Source organism: Harpia harpyja, chromosome 1, assembly GCF_026419915.1.
Source record: "Harpia harpyja isolate bHarHar1 chromosome 1, bHarHar1 primary haplotype, whole genome shotgun sequence".
Classification (NCBI taxonomy): Eukaryota; Metazoa; Chordata; class Aves; order Accipitriformes; family Accipitridae; genus Harpia; species Harpia harpyja.
Genome location: NC_068940.1, coordinates 45,780,705 through 45,801,014, shown reverse-complemented (window position 1 = coordinate 45,801,014; position 20,310 = coordinate 45,780,705). Strand labels below are relative to the sequence as shown.

The 20,310-nt window shown below is 50.4% G+C and overlaps 1 protein-coding gene across 4 annotated transcripts; it reads left to right on the top strand.

Moving 5' to 3' along the window:
- The first annotated feature begins 77 nt into the window (after positions 1–77).
- On the top strand, positions 78–19,909 carry LOC128143388 (centrosome-associated protein CEP250-like). 4 transcript variants are annotated; one of them, XM_052790567.1, is made up of 18 exons: positions 78–301; positions 994–1,050; positions 1,759–1,841; positions 2,414–2,579; positions 3,325–3,431; positions 4,492–4,719; positions 5,791–5,935; positions 6,220–6,366; positions 6,554–6,784; positions 8,342–8,535; positions 10,769–10,896; positions 11,105–11,274; positions 12,091–12,270; positions 13,022–15,538; positions 16,305–16,460; positions 16,889–16,996; positions 17,164–17,214; positions 19,520–19,909. In XM_052790567.1, exons 1-18 carry the CDS (start codon positions 203–205, stop codon positions 19,709–19,711), a joined length of 4,959 nt encoding a protein of 1,652 aa, XP_052646527.1. In that variant the 5' UTR covers positions 78–202; the 3' UTR covers positions 19,712–19,909. The 4 variants fall into 4 exon arrangements, with proteins under 4 accessions (XP_052646527.1, XP_052646535.1, XP_052646518.1 ...); XM_052790575.1 differs by having other exon boundaries at positions 13,019–15,538; positions 16,308–16,460; XM_052790558.1 differs by having other exon boundaries at positions 13,019–15,538.
- The last annotated feature ends 401 nt before the right edge of the window (positions 19,910–20,310 follow it).

Below are 20,310 nucleotides of genomic sequence, written 5' to 3'. Positions count from 1 at the left end.
AAGGGAGAAGGGAAGCGCTGCCACAGAGCGGCCCCGAGCGAGCCCGGCTCTCCCGCCCGGCGCCCGGTCGCGCCCGGCGGGCAGGGTGAGCCGCTGCGCCCGCCTCTGGCAGGCGCCTGAGCGCGGTCCGCCGGGGCAGGCCGCGGAGCAGCCCCCGCCGCGGGGCCCGTCAGGCGGCGGAGCCCGGCTGGAGAGCGGGGGCATGGCGGCGCGGAGCCAGGCCTCCCTGCGGCGCCGGCTGCAGAGCTCGCAGGAGGCGCAGCACCGGCAAGCGGTGCTGGTGCGGAAGCTGCAGGCGAAGGTGAGGAGCGGGGGCGCCGGCCCGGCGGGGAGCTGCCCGGGGACGGGCCGCGGTGGCGGGGCCGGGGTGCCCGGGCCGCCCGCGCAGCGCTGAGAGGGGCCTCGGCGGCGGCGATGGCGACGTCGGGGGGCGAAGGCGCGGCCCCAGCGGGGCCCTCCCCGGGGCGTTCCCCGGCGCTGCCGCGGGCGGGACGGCGCCGAGCCCGCAGCTCGGGGGAGGCCCCGGGAGCCGCCCTCCTCCGCCCGGCCCGGCCCGGCCCGGCCCGGCCCGGCCCGGCCCGCTGGGCGCCTGGCCCTGCCGCTGTCACCCTGCCGAGCCTCTCGTGAGGGCTTGTCCGTACTGAAATAAAGATGCCCGGCTCGCAGGCGCCTTTGTTGGGCCACGTTAGCAGGGGGCTGTCCCAGAGGCAGGAGCCGAGCCGGCGGGGGTGGTTTGGGGCGGCCCCGGGCCGAGGCAGGCAGCTCTTAGGATGAGCAGGTAGCAGTACGTGTAAAAGAAACCCCGTCTCAGTTTCTTCAGTACGAGATAAAGTGAAGCTTGCCTGTATCGTAAGGACTTCTTGTTGGCGGCATCGGCAGCGCTGTGGAACGTGCTGTGCTTGGGCTGTAAAGACTTGGAGAAAAGCTAACGCAGGAGGAGCCGAGCCTGTTGCAAGCTGCATTCGCTCATCTTCATTCTATGTCTCCATCCAGGTACTGCAGTACCGGACTCGGTGTCGAGAGTTGGAGCAGCAGCTGGCAGCAGGAGGGGTGAGTGTGCAGGTTGCTAAGTAAAGACCGTGTAGGTAGCATTCGTTAACGCAGGCCAAAGCAAGCTCCCCAAAGCAATGGCAGAGGGAAGCAAGATTTTGCTGCCTGAGGGTTTAAAGCAGCGCTGTAAGTTTGCCGGTGAGTGTTTTGTGCAGTTGCCATTCTTAGAGGAGCCAGTGGTCCCAGAAATGCCAGTGCAGGAAACCCTGTGGAGGGGGATTTTAGTTTTGAGAAAGAGTGCTTTATTGCTGGCGTAGCATTTTGTCCTAGGGCTCAGGAGAGGGCCACACTGCCTGTTACGTTATATGGCCGTCTCTGAAAAAGAATGGGTTGAAACGTGGCATTTTGGAAGGCAAGAATGCTGGCGTTCAACATACGGCCACGTGCTTTTCTTTCTGCTTCACGGCTAAAGTAAACCTAGGAAGAACAGAGGGTAGGAGAGTAGGAGAGCATTCCCAGGCTTCAAGTCGAAGTGAGCAGTCACGGTTGTGAGCTAAGGAGACCTAGCTGCGAGAGTGCCACGGTGGGGGACTGAGGAGAGCTACTCGCGTTGAGCACCTCCCTTGCTCTCCATAGTCACGACACTGTTACGCCTGGAAGAAGCCACGAGCTCCTGAGCTACCCAAGCGAATGGAGCGGAAAGCGGTGGATGCTAGCAGCAGTGAAGGGAAGACAAGAATTTGACTAAACTTTTCCTTTCTTCTGAAGGGACCCCTTCCAGGCAGGTGGGAAGCCACAGAAGACCAGAGCCTGGAGAAAGCACTGCTTCAGGTGGAAGAGGAGCAGCAAAGGTACAGGGAAGAAGCGTTCCCTCGTACCTGGTATCCTGGATGCTCGTGGAAGTGAGGGAAAACCTGTCAGTGCTGCCTGGTCTCCCCAAGGGGAGCAGCTGGGCAAGCTGCTTTGAAAGGAGAAAGGTCCACAGTCTGTTTTCTGTGGTGCAGTAATAGTGTTGTGTGCTGAATGTCTCTGTTTTGAGCGGGGGGTTATTCCGGGTGACTTCCAAAGGTCCCTTTCCAGCCTAGATTATTCTGTGGTTCAGTAGGTGAGCGGCTCAGCAGAGTGCTAGAGAAAGGTGATGCATCCAGTGATCAGACAGCACGAAGGGGAGGCAAGACGTGAACTGTGGGCATCATCAAAGTTGAAGGGGAAACCGCAATTGTAGGTGGAAGTAGAAGGCTTAAAGCAAGGAGAAGCAAATGAGTACGCCATCACAGAGAGATCTCAGTTAATCCTAGCAAGCACTTTTACTGCCTCTCAGTTTGACAACAAAGTCAGCGTTGAGGGAGTTGGGAAATGACGGGGGTGCTGCTTGTGGATAGCAGTTGTTCAGTGACCTCATTGCTGTTTCTCCCTTTCCAAGGTGTGAGAATCTGGCAGAAGTGAACGCTCTCCTGCAGGAGCACCTCGATGAAGCGAATGAGGTTAATTCAGCCCTTAAAGAAGATGTTGGAAAACTGACGGCGGATTGGATGAGGGCCCGGGAGGAGCTGGAATTGAAGGAGAGTGAGTGGCGCAGCGAACGTGAGGTAAGGATGGGCGACGGGAATGTCAGACGCGATGCCGGGGTGGAATGAGAATGGGTTTTATTTCTGGCCTGGAGAACTTGCTGTGTGAAAGTTGTGGCACTGTTGAGGATGTATTGGTGTTTACGAGCAGAAGACAGGGGTGTGAGATGGAGGAGTGTCAGCAAATTGTGGTGATGGAAGGTGCCCGCGTGCTGTGACCGTACTGCTCGTTCTCAAAGGCAAATGCTTGCTGTTGCTGGGCACTGTAGGGCAGTGACACATGAACGCTCGTCTGTGTTTTAATAGTTCCTAAATCTCTGTCTACAGCAGTGGAGGCCAAAGAGAGGTCTGTGTGTTTTCGGATTCAGGGTAGCCAACAGAAGAACAGGACAGGCCTCCCTTACCAATAGGCTGTTGTAAGCAAATCTGACACTGGTCTCGGAGGGGCTTGTTTTTGTCTTCCTCCACCGAGCCTGTTAGACACCTCTGCAGGGCGAGACGATGAATCGCGATCAGTTTGCTTTGTTGATACCCGCTCCTGCAGGGGAAGTGTGGATGTTCCCTTCTTTGCAGTCAGGTGGCAGGTCTACTGAGGATGCCTCTGTGGTGGCTCTTCAGTCCTTGATGCCCGCCCCCCCCCCCGCCCCCGTTGGAATAGTTCTTAAAGGAGACCTGGTGATGACGGTTGTACCCTCTCCTATCTGAAAGGCTTGTACAGTGACAGCGAAGGCTGAATTGGCATTTCTTTTTGTCTTGGCCTGTTTAGCTTTATGACAGCTACCTAAGGGGTGAACGCAGCCGTCTACTCAGCCTGTGGCGTCAGGTGGTAACCTTCCGCTGTCATTTCCTGGAAATGAAGACTGCCACTGACCGGTGAGTAGAAGTGAAGGCTAGATCTCGTTGCAGAAAAAACATAGCTTCCCTTCCCAGCTGCTTTTTGAGCCTTGATGTTACCCTAGCTGCGGCTAAAGATACAATTTCTCCTTTGGCAGTCCGAAGCGATGGCATTAAGCATGCCTTAGGCTATATTCAGAAGCATTTTGTTTGCTGCTGGTTTTCAGATAAAGCTGAGGGGCTCAGGCTATAAGCAGTGCAGAGGCCCTGAACAGGTGAACTTGACTATGGTGATGTTTGGGCATATTAACACAGACACAGGCATATGTGGACGAGTTGGAAGAGACTCACCAAAGCTATGCATGCAGCATGCGGGGCGGTCCCCTTTTATAGAGTGATTAAAATTTGCCTTAAATCTCACTGGCTTTCCTTTCCCACTGCTCCTGATGGAAAGATCATTCATGAATATATATATATATATATATATTTATTTTTTCCTTCTCATTTCCAGCTTACGTTTATCCTGGTCAGTTTGCATCCGCTTATTCCTGTACCAACACTGTTGAGAGAAAGAATAGCTTCTCTACCCTGCTATTACATTTCTCCAATTGATTTTGCTTAGTTTGATCCCTCCCTTTTATGATTGTTTTCCTGTTCTTGGGCTCTCTGAGGTTCCTTTCTCACAGCTGCCTTCTGTGCAGAGAAAAATAGCGTAGCCTAACAGTAAATTCTTCTGGTGTCAGCATGCCATTTCAAACTCTGGGTTACCGTCAGCCGTTTACCTTATTTGGTGACAAGCTTTCCTTAATGCGTAGAGTATGCCTGACCCGCTAGTTAATTCCTGAAGCCTTCTGGCTGTTCCATACATTTCGTCTTATCTCTGAGGAGAAAAGAGATTCATTCCTCAACCATCAAATAGACCCATTGCCCAAGGATCAAGATGTGTCCTGATCCCAAAGTGTCAGATGAGTGATTCGTCCCCAACGAAGATGTCGTCTTTCCTGCCGGCTTTTCCTGTTGCGCAATTCCGTGCTTCGGAAGCGAGTCAGCTGATAAAGATGGTGGTGTGAACGTTACCTCCTTCTTGATTCTTCTTCAGAGATTTGTCAGAGCTGAAGGCAGAGCAAATGAGGCTTTCTGGATCTATACTTGTAAACTGCTCCCACCTAAACTGTGGCGTACGGCCCTGGGAATCCGTTACGCTGGGTAGACCTGTCCTCAAGGATCAGGCACAGCAGCAAGCGGAACAGGAAATAAGCCAGAAGACTTGGGCAGTGATGCACTTACAAGTCGAAGGGGACCCGGAGAAGAAGGAGCTTCAGGACAGGTAAATGTGTTTTAAACTTTGCTGTTAGCAGCGTTGTCTTCTGTGGGTGCTTGTTGGATTCATAGGGTGGGCTGTGTTCACGTTTAAAACGCACCCATACTGCACAGCCTTGTTCCTGTCCCTAGTCAAACTATTGCCTTCAACAGAACGGATAGAAGAAACCATCTGACAGACAGAAGCTCTTGTGAGTAAGGCAGGACTGGAAAAGAGATGGCATATTACAATGTTTTTGCTATTAACTGATTCTTGGTGAGAAATGGAGACCAGCGTAAAGAGAGCTGTGTCTCTTGTACAGCCCTTTTGCTACCCAGGGCTGTGCTAAAGGAGTTGGGAGGAATTTGCACAGGACCATCATATGCAATGTAGCCCCTCCGTACTGCCGTTTCCACGCTAGACTGAGTGCAGAAGGCCTTTGGGGCAAGGAGTGCCATTTTGCAACATCACACGTACTAACCTGAAGCATCCTGTGATCCTGTGATAATTAGTTTGGGAAATTCATGCACATCTCCCCAGATAGATTGCCAGCTCCTTCATCAGTTCGCTGCTGAAGGCAAAAGTAGTTGTGGGACTATTAATGTGGACTTTAGAAGTCTGTCTTACCCAAAGAAGAACTTTGGAAAGTCTTGTGTCCAACGTATGAAAGAGGAGAGAGAGAACTAGCAGGCGGGAAGCTGTTAGCTACCTGAAAGGCGGTTGTAGCGAGGTGGGTGTCGGTCTCTTTTCCCGAGTAACAAGTGATAGGACGAGAGGAAACGGCCTCAAGTTGTGCCAGGGGAGGTTTAGATTGGATCTTAGGAAAAATTTCTTCACCGAAAGGGTTGTCAAGCGTTGGGACGGGCTGCCCAGGGAAGTGGTTGAGCCACCATCCCTGGAGGTGTTTCGAAGACCTGTGGAGTGTGGTGCTTAGGGACACGGTTTAGTGGTGGACTTGGCAGTGTTAGGTTTACGGTTGGACTCGATGATCTCAAAGGTCTTTTCCAACCTAAATGATTCTATGATTCTATACTCGTGGTTTTGGAAAGGACAATGTTTTTTACGTTAAAAACTTGTTTGTCTTTCCCCTTCTCATAGACCGAAGGACTTAGCTGCACTTGAAGGAGAACATTCATTATTACAGAGCGAGTTGGTGGTCGCAAGAGAGATGCTGGAGGAATCGCACCTTCAGAGGGATCTGCTGAAGCAAGAGAAACAGGAGCTTACCGTGGCACTGGAGAAGGTATGGTCACCTTATTCCGAGGCAGCACTTGTGGGAGAGGCAGCTGTGATAGCAAGACCACCACAGATGCTGTTTCTGGCAGTAGAAGACAGGGACAATGTTGTTGTCCTTCTTGGAAGACGGTGATCAGACCACAGAGGCTCTCTGGTGTAGTTAGTGCCCACGTGCTTGTTGGGAACGCTGAACTGGGAGTGTGTCAGAGACACGACAGGGGATCTGGAGTTGCTGCTTGAAGTCAGGGATTTTCCTGTCTTTGTTGTCATGTTGTTCTTTCGTCTCTTCAGGCAGAGCAGTCGGTAGCAGAGTTGACAGGGGCTCAGAATAAGCTGAGTGCTGAAATAGCCAATCTACACGTTGCAGCAGCGAACATGAGCAGTATCAATGAAGCTCTTGCGTTGGATAAAGTGCAGCTGAACAAACTTGTGTTGCAGGTGAGCAGAGTTGTCAAAGATCTTGCCAGGTGTTTGTCTCCAGCTGCTGCTGCTTCTCAGACTTCTTGCCTTCAGACAGTATGACTGTCTGAATATGGAAACGTTGCTCTTTTCTCTGTCCAAGCCAAAGCTCCTACAGAGTAAATCTTACTGTTATTTTATTTCCTCTGTGCTTCTGTGATTGTAGCTGGAGCAAGAGCTTGACGTTCTGTCAGGTAAAGTGGACGAGATGGAGAGAGCAAAGATCTCTGACCAGGAGAAGCTGAACTTGTGGGAGAGAACAAATGAGGCGCTGAGCGCAGAGAAAGCCCACCTGGAGCAGCTGCTGAAGGAAGCAGAGGAGCAACAGGAGGGGCTGCAGGTAGAGCTGAGGATGCTGGCAGAGGAGAAGGCAGAAACCCAAGAGAAACTCAATCAGGTGAGACCAAAAACCTGGTGCTTTCTGGGTGGGCTTTTGGCTGCTTGGCTCAGTGAAGCTGTATCTGTTGGATTCTGCAGTGGTTTTTGTCAAGGAGACACTTGGTAGCGCTGGAGGTCAGACGGCTTTGTTTACTTCCTTCCGGAAATGTGTTGATGGCTCGCAGAGCTGTTGTGCAATTCTCTGAGTTGTCCTCTGCTTCTACAGATTCCTTTAATCCACCTGCCTGTGTTGGCCTCTTTTTTGGCTTTTGATAAGCTGCAGAGAGGTGATTTGCCTTGCGTAATCCTTACCCTGTAAGCAAACAAGCAAGCTCCTCACCCATTTTCTGAGGCCAAAAACCCCCGGGGCTGCATGTTTCTATTTATGCTTTTTGTTGTGAAGTCTGCAACTTTCCAAGCTCCGCTTGTTGGGGCCTAGAGGGCGGGACAAAGCGGCAAGTCAGCGTCTGCTGTCTTGTACTGCTAAGAACGGGAATGACATCCTGAAATCGTTGGAACTGTATTTTACGACATACACGCAGCTTTGAATTGCTAGATCCTCTTTAGGCTTTGAGGGAGAAGATGAGAAAGAGGTGATCACAGGAGACTGTTTACTCTGGACTAACTGGTTTTGGTAGAGTGGAAAAAGAGCTTGGGAGAATTGTATCGCTGGAGGAGACTAGGGAGTTTGCCATCATTTCAGTGTCAGTTTCATAATGTACAATCTTAGGTCTTATGGGATAACTTTGAGAGGAGAATTGTTTGTTTCTGATGGTCTGTTCTCTGTTAGACAGCCTTAGTTTTGGAGTACGTGGTCTGTTTGGCAAATAGCCAGCAGAGGTATTATACTGCAGAGGAAAGCTATAAAATCACGGTTAGTCTTCAGGCTGGAATGCCAGCAAGGTCTATTGGACAACTTGTTTGTGTAAGACAAGTAAACAGTATTGTTGACATGAACTACTGTCCAAATAGAGTCTACCATCTCTTTGGCCACACCAGCCAGACTTCCGTAAATCACTAAATGACACTGCCCACCACAAGGGCTGTTTCCCTGCCAAGGATCACCTCATTGCATCCGACTGCTGTACACACTGAAGTAGGTGTGTGGTGGTGTTTTGCGACAAGGTGACGCTTTGATGTTGGTTTTTCTTCTTCTAGGAGGAGAAACCACGTGTATGTCCACTTTATTCGGCGAGCAAAGTTGCTTTTGCTCAAACTTTCCTGAAAATTTCCAGCACTGGAATAGATCCTGATAGAATTTTAGTTTGCAAGGTGGCAGTTGTGGAAGATGTGGTATTGTTGCGTGAAAACGTGTAGTCTGGGGTGTGTACGTTTGTCCTGAAGGGGCTGTCTGGTCCCAGGCAACCCAGTAGGGCCTTACACATCGCTTTCGGGTTAACAGCCCTAGTGCCTTTTGGCAGCCCAGGGTGTTAGGGCGGTATAAAGCAGATGCTCTTAAACTTTCAGGCCAGAGTACCGGAGCTCTCTCTCCTCTAGCTGATTCAGAAGTGGCACTGGCTGGCTCTGCACAGAACTCCAGAGGAAGGACTCTAACTGTATTTTGTCCCGCTTTCAGGTTCACCGCCAGCAAGAGTCAGCTAGCAGTGGTCTGGAGCAGTTGCGGCAGGAGTCCTCTCGCCAAGGGCAGGCACTGGCCAACATATCCAAAGAGAAGGAATTGCTGGTGCACGAGAAGGCTGCCCTAGAGGTGCGACTGGCAGCCACGGAGCAGGAGAGACGAGGCCTTGCAGAGCAGCTGGCAGAGGCCAGGTAAAGGCAGGGGGGAGACCCTAGGCAGGAGATTATTTAATGTCTGTAATTATAGAGGTGATAATCATTACACGAGGATTCGTTGCATCCTGTAAGCTTTTCAGCCGTTTTCACCTTCCATGGACAGAAAACGGAAGAATCTCGAGCAAAAAAAAAACCAAAAACCCAAACCAGTACAGCATGGTTTGAAGGTTATTTTTCTGACAGCTAAAGCTAACAAAGCTCTCCTGAGCCTTGGGCTCATGTTTATGCCCCCTTGCACGTTCCTGTGTGAAGTCCAAAGCAAGCCAGCATAATTCCTCGGTATCTGGTACCTTGGCTCTGCATTGAGTAGTAATTAAACCATGCAGATGTTTACTGAAACCCAAAGCTTCTCTCTGGTTTTGGTTTCTTGTTCTGCGCGTTTGAACTTGGATCTTTCCTTATCAAGTAGTTTGACGTGGGATCTTCAGAATTCAAGGCTACTACGTACGGACATTGCGAGTAGGACGCTGCCGTTTAGGGTGAAGCTAGAGGCTCGTGCTGAAAATCTTGAGGGCCTACTGTTTCTAGTCTAACTCTTGTTACCTGTGGTGCAGGACCTAGAGTTGGTTACACCAGCAGCAGGGAAGCCTCTTTTGAATGGTCGCCAGTCTGCGGGAATTGTTGCCCATCATTGATGTCTGGGTCCGGTACTCCTTACCACGTGCTGTTTTGAGATAGACATCATGGAGGAGTTTATGCAGGGAAGGAACAAGATTTTGTCCTTCTGCTGGATCAGGTTTCTAAGATCCCACGTGACAAGTTCTGCTTTTAAAAAAAAACCAACCCCAAACTACCCAACGTATCGAGATGTTTGTCCTCCTCTCAGGTCTTTTTTAGAAGACTCCTGAACTTGCAGAGCTGTACAAATTAGAGACCGTTTGTCATGCTTCTTGACTTTTACGCCTTACCACTCCAGAGTATGTTGTTAGCAAGGCTGATAAACACCATTTTGACTCAGTCTGTTTCTTGAGAGCTGCTGCTGCTTCTGAGCTCCAGCTCCTCTTATTTGATCCAGCTGAATTATGTTCTGTCAATTATTGGGCTGTAGCAACTATTCTTGCCAGACGTTGTTCTCAAGAGCCTGTTGTTGTCGTCACAGTTTTGGATTCTTATCTTCTCTGTTGTGTTTTAGAGACTGACTTTGATTTATCCTTAAAATGGAGCATATTTACTTTGGACTGCCAGAGATAGGCGTAGTCAGAAATATGTGCTTGTTCTCCTTCTTGAAGAGACATCCTCCATCGTCCATCAAAGCAGTGAAATCCTACTGTTGTGGGTCTTATTGTTGTACCACTCGGGTGCCCCTTTACCCTGAAGGATGTTATCCTGGTTGCATGCCTGTACTAGTGAGGCAGTGCTGTGTATGGTAGGAACCTGGCACGCAGGACGCCGTGTTAGATCAGGGAGGCAACTTCAGCTTCTGGTTCCAGAATCCTGTGTGTCATACGCAGCAGTTGGTTGAAGTCTATGGATGTAACAATTTGCCTCCGCAGTACTACAACTTCCATTTTAAAGAGCGGCAAGTCATTTGGGCTACTGCCTACTTAGTTAGCAACGCTTAGAGAAAAGTAGCAAGTTTTTCTCTTGAACTTCCAAGAGTTTAAACTGAAGGCTACCTGTCTCTCCTTTCAGGTAGTCCTTGTTCAGATAAAATCTAGTTCAGATTTCTCACAGATGCTGCTTACAAGCATGAGATTTTACTATATCATCTGATGTATTGCTTTAGTCCCTTTGAAATATAGGGAGTCTGGAAGATCACCTCCCTGTACGTACACTACGAACGGCATCAAAAAGTCACGAGTCAGCCAGGGAGATACTCTTACTCTGTGCCCCTGCAGAGCAACCTGGAAGTGACGATGAGCAAAGGGCTGCGAGCAGAGGCTGGGCTTTTGCTTGCTGGCACAGACTTTGTGAGCACAGCTACCCGTGTGTCATAGATCAGACAATAGCAATTTAAGATTTGGCTATGGAGATCAAATTCGTCTGGGCTTTCTGTGTTACGCTAGGTCATAAGCAAAGCCTGGGCTTTCCCTCGGAGGGGCCTGCATTGCTCTTTTAAACGGCAGAAATATGCCTTCTGTATACCAGTTTCCATGCAACCCATTTTCCGTACTGAGGGGTAGGGATCTTGAACCAGTTCTCACTGGACTAACTCCCTGTGGGCGTCAGGAGCAAGAAACTCATTTCTCTCCGTATTGGCGTCTTGTAGGTCAGGGAAGGAGACCCTGGAATCCAGCCTGCTTGAGGCTCAGCAGCGCTTATGTCAGCTGGAGATCGCCAGGAGTCAGCTTGAAATCCAACTTCACACAGTCAGGCAGGCCAAGGAGGTGATACAAGGTGAGAGCCTCGTGTGCTTTGTTTCTGGTGATCCCCCTGCCTAGGGAGGATGGTATAAAAATAGCTCTCTGTCTGCAGTGCTTCTAAGGAGTGAAGGAGCTGGACACAGATCCCTCCTACACTGAAAAAATTCAAATGGCTGAAGGTTAGTGAAGTCAGAACCGCTGTTTGTGTAGGCCCTGAATCTTGCCATTTGTCACGTTTGCAGGGGAAGTGAAGTGCCTTCAATGTGAGCTGGAAGCAGAGAGATCTCTCCTGAAGCAGGAACGGGCAAACATGGCGCAACTGCTCTTGCGGACAGAAGAGCAGTATAACGATACCCTCAGACTTCGGGAAACTGATCACGAAGTGGAAATAAACAAGCTCCTGCAAGACCTGGTAGGAAACAATATGCTTCTGAATTCTTCAGGCAAGCTTTGTGGGCTGGCTTTAGAAGAATAATAGCCTGAGCGTGTGAGATGGCAGCAAGCGTCTGTCATAGGCCACACGTTGCTAGGCCAGGCAGCAGAGCCAACGGCTCGCACTTGAAAGCACGTGAAGACCTACAGGACTATGCCGGGACAGTAAATGCAAGCCACGGATTCCCTGTGGGCCTGAGACGAGTTGAGCAGAAGGTTGGGTGGTCCCCACCCAAAGCATGGCAGTAAAGGGGTAGGATCTTACCAGACTCCTGTCTACCATGAAGTAGACTCCTAACTTTCCTGCCAACTGCAGTCGTGGGAACTTTGTTCCTTTCTTTCTGTCCTTTCACGGTTGACAGAGGTGTTATCTTTGGGCTTAAAGCATACAGAACAGATGGAACAGCCCCTTGTTCCTGGTACTTGAGTTCGTGGCCCGTCTTGTGACTAGGGCATGGGGGTGCTGGTCTCTTTCTCACCCTGCAGTCCATCTGCATCTTTTCCTCGATGAGAATGGAGTTGAGCTTTGAAAATAGAGACTCTGAGACTAGAGAGAAATCCCGTAGGCGAGAGGTGCTAGGAAACAGGCAGCCGCCAGAGGGGGGAAGGTAACATCTCCTCTTCTTCCACCAGCTGACCCTCCTTTTAAGTTCCTTGATAGGACATGATTTATGGAGGGCACAAAGCCACTACTGTGCGCTGTTGAGGTGGGGGTTTGTGGGAGGGATGAAGCTTCCCATTTTTTTGAGAAGCTTGGCTGGGACTCCATCTTGAAGTCTTTTTCTCCCCTCATCAGGCAAGCGAGCGGGAAGGGCACCATTCAGAGCTACAGGAGATGCTGGAGCAGTGGGAAAAGGAGAAGGCGGAGACAGAAAGGGAGCACGAGAAGAAGCTGTTTGATATGAAGCAGAGAGTTGCTACCATGCAAGCTCAACAAGAGGAGGAACGGACGAGAGTGGAGAATGCCAAGCAAGAGGTAAAGACTGTGAAAGGAGAATTTGTGTGGTTTTTTTACTCTTCTGGGCTCCTTATTGGCAGTGCTTCTCTGGACACTGTCCGTCTGGGTAGAAGCGTCTCTTAGCTACCCCTTTGTAAAGAGGAGCGATGCCTTGGCAGCCATGAGACCTTTGTGCCGTGAGGGACAGGGCCTGCAAAGCGAGAGGCTACCACAGTGTAGGTTTAAGAAAGGCAGGAAGCGCGTTGCAGCCTGAAGAGAACATGAACACCGTAACTGTGTCTGTGATCTGACCGCTACTCCTTCAAGAGGGCACAGCGGGGTTCTAGAGGATGGTACCATGAAAACTCTACACAGCAGAGGTCCAAAAAAACCCCCAACGCCCAACCCCAAAAACGGGAAATCCCATGTTGGGGTTGTTCTGTCTTCCCTTCCTCCCTCCCTATCAGAGAGAACATCATCATGCCACTGCCTAAATCGTGGTTAGTCTGGACTTTAAATCCTGGCTGCGGTCCTGGCAGCTCCTCCCCAAAAGAACACGCTAGAGCTAGAAGAGGTTCGGAGAAGGGCAAAAAGGAAGACGGGACTGGCCGAGTAAGCTGGGAAAGACGCAACCGAAAGGGCGGCGCAGGAAAGGTCTTACAACATCCCGAGAGGCAGGGAGGGAGGGGGCAGCCCCTGACTGCCACTGAAGCAGGAGTTCAAATCTAGTACGAAAAGCAAACATACATAGGTGGAATTATTGAACCTCTTTGTCACTGTTTTGCAGCAGGAACGGGCCAGACTGCGAGCAGTTAAAGAAGAACTGGTACGGGAGATAAAACTTCTTCAGGAATCAGTCACAGGCTCCGAAACCCGAGCAAATGCAGCAACAGATAGGAATCGCTGCCTTGAACAAGAACTTCAAACTACATTGTCTATCTTAAAAATCAAAAATGAGGAAGTGGAAACGCAGCGGGAGAAAATCCAGATGCTCCAAAAAGAGGCAGCACAGGGAAAAGCTTTGCAGGAGAGTCTCACTCATATGACTGCCATCCTGTCAGAGAGGGAGGGAGAAATGAAGTTGTACCAGCAACAGATGAGAATGCTGGAAAACCAGAAAGAAACGCATGAAACTACTCTCAGTGAGGTTATCAAGGACATAACAGAGAAAAAACAGAAGGTTGAATCCCAGCAAGAACAGATACAGGAGCTGGAGAAGCAGCAAGAAATGCTGAGGACTGCTGTCAGCAAGATGAGCAAAGAGCTGGAGGAGAGAGACCGGGAGGTGGGATCCCAGCAAGAACAGATACGGGAGCTGGAGAAGCAGCGAGAAATGCAGAGGACTGCTGTCAGCAAGATGAGCAAAGAGCTGGAGGAGAGAGACCGGGAGATCCAATTCCAGGAAGGGAAAATAATGATTCTAGAACGACACGGTGCATCACAAGTGAGAAATCTGCAGGTGGATCTTGATCATATGAAAGGGAACTTGAAGGAGAAGAACTTGGAGCTTCTGTCTCTGACTCAGCAGATCCAAGCACTGGAAATGGAGAGAGAACAGGTGAAATCTCTGCACGCGAGCCTTGGAGACCTGAGGGCAGTTCTTAAGGACAGAGAGCGCGAGTGTGATTCTCAAAGGGATCAGTTAAGACTCTTGCAGCAGTACAAGGAACAGCAAGAGGGCTACCTGCAGGAGCTTCGTGGGACACTAGAAAAGATGACCCTCTCTTTATCTGAAAAGGATCAAGAGCTTGAGTCGCAACAAAAGCAAATCCGGGAAGCTGAAGAAGTCATGGAAATGCAGTTAAGGACTGTCCGTGACCAACTGGAGCAGACCTTAGGAACCTTAAAAGAAAAGGACAGACTCCTAGACATCCAAAAGCAACAAGCAAGGAGCTCTGCGGAAAAAACAGAAGAACAGATGAATGTCTTGCACAGAGACTTAGAATACACAACAGCAATACTGAAAGAAAAGGATTTAATGATTGAATCTCAGAAGGAACTGATTGAGACCTTCCAAAAACAAGAGCAAGACTCTGAACAGCAGAAGGAAATTCTGCAGCAGCTTCAAGTGGCACTAAAGGAAAAAGAACAAGAAATGTTATCCCTTAGAAAGCAATGTGAGGCGTGGAAGGAAAAGGAGGAAAAGCGTGAAGCTGAGCAAACAAATCTCCAAGCAACAAAACTGACTCTGAAAGAAAGAGAGGAAAAGATAGAGGTTCTGGAGGAGGCTATCTCTAAGCTTCAACAGCAAAAGGAGGAGGCAGCGATGCAGACCAAAGCTATACTGCAAAAACTAGAATACGCTGAATCTTCTCTAGAAGCGAGAGATCAAGAGATAGTGTCTTTGCAAGAGCACGTCCAGGAGCTTCGAGAGCAGAAGGAGTTAGAAGGCAAGCAGGCCAAGAGTCTAGAGCAGGATCTAGACAAAATGAGCCAAATCGTGAAGGAGAACCATTTGGAGTTCCTCAGGCAGACGGAGCAAATGAACATGTTCCGGCTTCGTGAAGAAAGCACGAAAGTAGCGCTAACATCATGCCAGCAGCAAGTGGATCTGCTTGAGCACGCGGTGAGGAAGAGAGAAGAAGACAATGAAACTCTCATGCAAAAACTCCAGCGCCAAGAAGAAGAACTGAAGACCTTGCAGAATCTCCAGCTTAGGCTAACCAAGAAGAATGAAGAGGTTAGGCATCGCAGAGAGCAAGAGAAGCTCCTGGAAGAAGCCTTGCACGAGACGGAACGAGAGACCAAGGCCGAAGGTGAACTAGAAGAGTTAGAAGAGGAAGTAAGAGCTCTTCGGGAAGATCTCCAGCATGTTCAGCCGACTCTGACAAAGAAGGACGAAGAGATCAAGAACCACAGAGACAGAGTCGGGTACTTAGAGAAGACTCTGGCGGAGAGAGAACAAGAGCTTAGGAGGCAGAGTGAACTCTTGAAGCAATTAACATCAGCTTTGCGATGGAAGGATGGCGGGGAGACCCTACAGAGACGAATCCAGAAACTCCAGAAATGGGAGGAAGAGGAAGCAGAGAAGAGGCGAGTTCTCCAGGAGAGAGACCGTTCCTTGCAAAGACAGAAGGAGCTAACCCAACAACTGGCGGATGAGCGGAAAGCCAAGGGGGAAGAATTGGAGCGCACGATTGCTATTTTGAAGCAGACCGAGAGCAGAGAAGTCAAATGGAGAGAGAAGGCACAAGCACTGACTCTTGCCCTTACCAAGAGTGAAATGGCCAACGGGACTCTGAGGGAAGAAATAGCCATCCTGCAGAGTACGGTTTCGGAGAGGGACACGGACCGGTTTCATCATCAGGTAGGCAGTGTGACTGATCATCAGTCAACTAAAGTGTCAATAAAGGATTCTAATGACGATGCCCGTAAAGATAGGGGAATATATAGTCCCATAAATACATGACCTGCTCGGCCAAAGAAACTGTGGTTGTAGCCAGCAGGCTTGCCTGTCTGCGTAGCTCAAGGCATTCACCTGCTGAAATGTTTTCTGTCAGCCCCCGAACTACTGAAAGAACTACAGAGCTTGCCGTTAGAATTAAATGAAGTCCAAAAGTTGGGGGTGGATACTTGGTTCTCTCCTAGGTAGGCAAGCTTAGCCAACGTGTCGTGGTTGGGGTTTGGCATGGAAAGGAAGGGGCACAGTTGACCAAACTAAGGTACTAACCTCAGTAGAATTTTGTAACGATGGTTGCACAGCAGCTACGCTGACAGTGCTTAGAGGATGCTTTCAGAGATGTAGATTTCTGAGGTACAGCTTTTCCAGTGTATTAAAAATAATGGCATTCGTACCGTTGCCTGATGAGGTGAAAGGCTTCATTGCGCATTCAGGATGTACTTGTGCTGCAGTCCAAAAGGCCGGAAGGCAAATCTGTGTGGATTTCCCCACGGCGATCGGGAGGAGGGCCCCTAGGAAGAGAGTGTGTTGTTTTGGCCCGTCAACCAGGAGGAGCAGAAGGGACTTGGCACTGTCCATTCCCGAGTCCGGTCACTCTCCCCGACTTGTCGATTCTGTCCCTCCTAACCTTTATGTGGCACCGGCTCACATAATCTCCTCTCTGTATACCCAGCAGGCTATTGCAGAAGGGGAGCAGCTATCATGGCTCTCGGAGAAGAGACTCCTGTCACAGCAGCTGGAATGTCTGCAGCGAGCAGTTGCAAGGCTGGAACTGGAGAAGGCAGAGCTGAAGCAACTCAATGCTGAGCTCAGGAGGACTCTCGAGCAGGTAAAACAGGCTTTCGCTGCCTCTGCAAAGCCTCACGGTCCGCTGGATCACACCACATTTCCACAGACAGCACTCTGGAGTCCTCTGCTTGTTTCCTTCCCTCTCCCACTTCCCCCTGTGGACACACGCTTTTGTATTTTCTCTCTCTTCTGGCACCCCGTTGCCTTCACAAATGCGCATTCACTCCGGTCCCACCCTTCTTGCCCCAGTGTCCCCATACAGGCACATTTGACGCTCTTGTGTCAGGAACTGTTTCCTCTTGCTCTTTCTCTTCCATAGCCTCCTTCGAGTGCTTTTTGCCCGCAGCATTCTCTGGTGCAATTAACAGCCTCTGAGCAGAAATCTCCTTGCCATGATGTCCAGAGCTCCTTTTGCTCCTTGTTTGGTGGCAGGTTTCTGTGACCCTTTCTCCTATCACCAACGTGCAGGTGGAACGTGAACGGAGGAGACTGAAGAGATATCACAGTGGTCGGTCGCTGCCAGATGCGTGCGGATTTTCGCTCTCTGACCAGCACAAGATGGCTGCTTCTAGACAGGTGAGAACAGAATCTTGCTTGGTGGGAGGAGGGTCTGCCCATACAGAGGAACAGTGGCAAATCCCAGTGGCAGCAGCCCCCCAGTATAGACCTAAGAGAAGTGGAACGTAGACCATGGCCCTGGCCAAACTGGAGACCAAAAGGAAATCCTTGCATTTTCTTCACAGGAGGAGTCTCACGCTCGCTGCAGTCGTCGATTAGCTGAGTTGCAGAACCAGGTGAGGAGTAGGAAAGCTCTCGTCAAAAGCTGCCGTGGCTGTACTGAGGGGCACAGCTTTGCACGATGCTACAGCCCGAGTTTTGTTTGGTTGTCAGGCAGTGAGTACACCAGGCAGTGGAAATACCCAGTCAGTCGGACACATCTGTTGGCCATGGCCAAACAACATCATGCACCTAGGTCTAGTCTCTGGCTTGCCTAGAGGTCAGGCGTGGTGGGAGAGGGATTGGAGGAAATTCAGAGCACTGGCACTCGCCTGAATATAGAGAAGATTCTAAGGATGTTCCCCTTGAGTCTTACTCATCTTGTTGACTGCTTCCATTTTCCCTTGACTCCGCTAACAGTAGAGCTTGCACTCTATCAGAGCTCCAGGGATCTGAGGCAGCGCCAGAGCTTACAGCCTTCAGGCAACCGTTAGTCTCCTATTGCTATGCCGTGCTAATCACGATCCCAGTATCGGACCGAGTCGGAGACCTAAGCACAGTGTGGACGCTTGTTTTATCAGTGTAAGAATGTACATCCCAGCTCCTGAACCCTATTGCATGCCTTGACAGCGGCACTGGCAGCAGCAGCAGTCGCCAGACTCCTCTTCCACATGCTTTTATGGCTCTGGTACGCCCTGGTCTCCCTGAGGAGGTGAATCTTCGCAGGTGTTCAGGGCAAAATGCCTGTAAGATTTACGCGAGTAAAGTACACGGTGCTCAGCTCTGGCAAGTGAGCCGAGCATACCGCTGAAGCCATCAAGTTACACCTTAAGGGTGTTTTCGCCAGGAAGCCTCGGCGCCTGAAGTTCTGTTGCTACAGATAACGGATTGAAGCCCCTTCCCCCTGTGACTGTTGTGTCTGCCTGCACTGTGGACCTACTCCAGCAGTTCAGCAGGAAAACGAAGGTGCTCAGCTCAAAGAATCATCCTCAGCTGGCTAGTTGGGGCACTCCTCTGGGTCTGGGAAACAGCGGAACTGGCACTTGATCTCCCCCTTCCTGGGAGATGCTCTTAGCAGCAGATGGCCACTTCTCCCACGCATACCTCTGGGTTACCTACCAAAGCGTGGGAGGCCTCCAAGCCCAGTTGCACAAAGGTGCCCTTATTATTTCAGAGAGAAGGTCAGAGCTGTCCCTCTCTTCAGGGGTGGTGTTCCCTAGCCTATGCGTATCGTTTGCTGTGAAGTCCCTCTGACGTCTTGCTTTCCGCGCGCACGCGCGCGCGCGCAGCGCGCTACCGGCTTCTGATTCAGCGCCTCGCATTCCCCTTCTGGAGCTGGCTGCCCGAGTTTCCCACCTAGTCTGCTCTAGATGCTTAGCAGATCAGGGTCCCTCTTTTTATCTGCTTTGGCTTTACGTTGGCAGACCTTGGTATTGTAATTCAAACGGAGCAGGTTCCATAAGCCATAAAACTCCTTTAGGAATTGCTTCTGTTATTTGAGTTCCTTTGCCAAGAAAGAATATTTTCGTACTCCTAGCTCGAGGTTGGGGATGGCATTCCCATGTGGAACAGAGCCCTTGGCAAAGCACATGTCACTTTGCAAACAGAGGAGAACCTCCAGCCTGAGCTGTTCTCCCCGAAACAGCAAAGCACCGAGCGCTGCTCCCAGTGCTGGCATCTCCTCCGCTCCAAAGCAGGCAGAGGGCAACACGCCCGAGCTGCTGTGGCTGCGCTGCCCTGCCAACCTGACAGGAGGTGAGAGCAGCTGGGTCTCTCCCACCAAAAAGCCCAGCAGGCACAACCCGCTGTTGCCAGGAAATAATGAGAGTTTGAGGATTTTGAAGGCCTCAGCAGTCCTCTTTAAGGCTCATTTGCCTCCTGGGCTTTGTTCATCAGATTATGCTCTGCTCATTTGTGAAATGCTCTGAAGTTAGGAAGAGTGAGAGTTTTCTCCCATTTCATGTGCTAGCTGTCAGGGTTGTAAACTAGATCATAACAGAACGGTTCTTCACTACCTTGTGTATGCAGCAGTCCTCCTGCTGAGGAGAAAGCATGTGGAACTAAGGTGGCAGTAGGCCAAATCTCTCCTTTGAAAAAAAGGGTTGGGTTACGAAATGCTGTAGAAACCTCCCTCTTTAATAGGCATGTAATGTCTCGGTGTTGTACCTGTGAATGGTATGCCAGAAAGAAACTCGGAATTGTCGGTAATCTGAGCTCAGTTCAGGGTGGCTCTGGGAACCTGTTAGTTCCCATTCCACAAGGACAACGTGTTTGTCAGGGCTGGAGTTGGAGGGTGCGTCTTCCCCGACAGCCGGATCTGTGGAGCTACGGATGGTCCTAAGAGCGTGGGCTTGTCTGAGCTCGGCCTTTTGCCTCTTTCAGGTGTCCCTTCTGCAGACGCAGCTGGCACAAGAACGAAAATACAAGCAGGACTATATTGAGTGCTGTGCCAAGACCAGCCAGGAGCTGTCAGACCTTCACCAAGAGCTGTCTCGCTCCTTAGCAGCTGTGGTCAGGGAGCCCAAAGCTGCTGTTCTGGAAGCAGAGACTCGGAAGCTGGGTCAGCCTCTCTGAACCTTCTTTTCCTGTAGAGGAGCAGCTGCAGCATCACGGCGTTCCGGTCTTGTGCCCTTCCCGGAAATGTATTATGTTTTGCTGTGGGGAATGGGGGTACATCTGTTCTGTTTGCGTCCGGAAGCATTTCCTAGCGACAGCGATTTTAAAATTTTTTTTTTTTAATAAAAGAGATTTTGCGGGACTGCACTTTTTCAACGGGGGTACATTTGTTCTGTTGATGTTTGCAAGCATTGCCTAGTGCCAGCGCTGTCTAGAATTTTTTTTTAATAAAAGAGATTTTGCAGGACTGCACTTTTTTAGTAGGAAAAAGCAAGGGCTAGGCAAGTATGTGGCTTAGGAAAAGCTTACCCTCTTTTTTTCACTTGCACAAGTAAGCTATTCCGAGCTGCTGTACGATTTAACCTCTTGAGTTCGTAGCCCTTCCCTGTGACGAGAGAGGGAAACACGGAGGTGGTTACCAAAATGAAGGGGTGAAGGGTACAGGCCAGGGATGGGAGGTGGGGCAAGAGAGCGGCGGTTTTTTCCTCCCTTTCCTCCCTTTTTCCTTCCGTGCTTCGGCACAATAAGCGCTGGTACTCTCCCGAGGTGATTTGCTT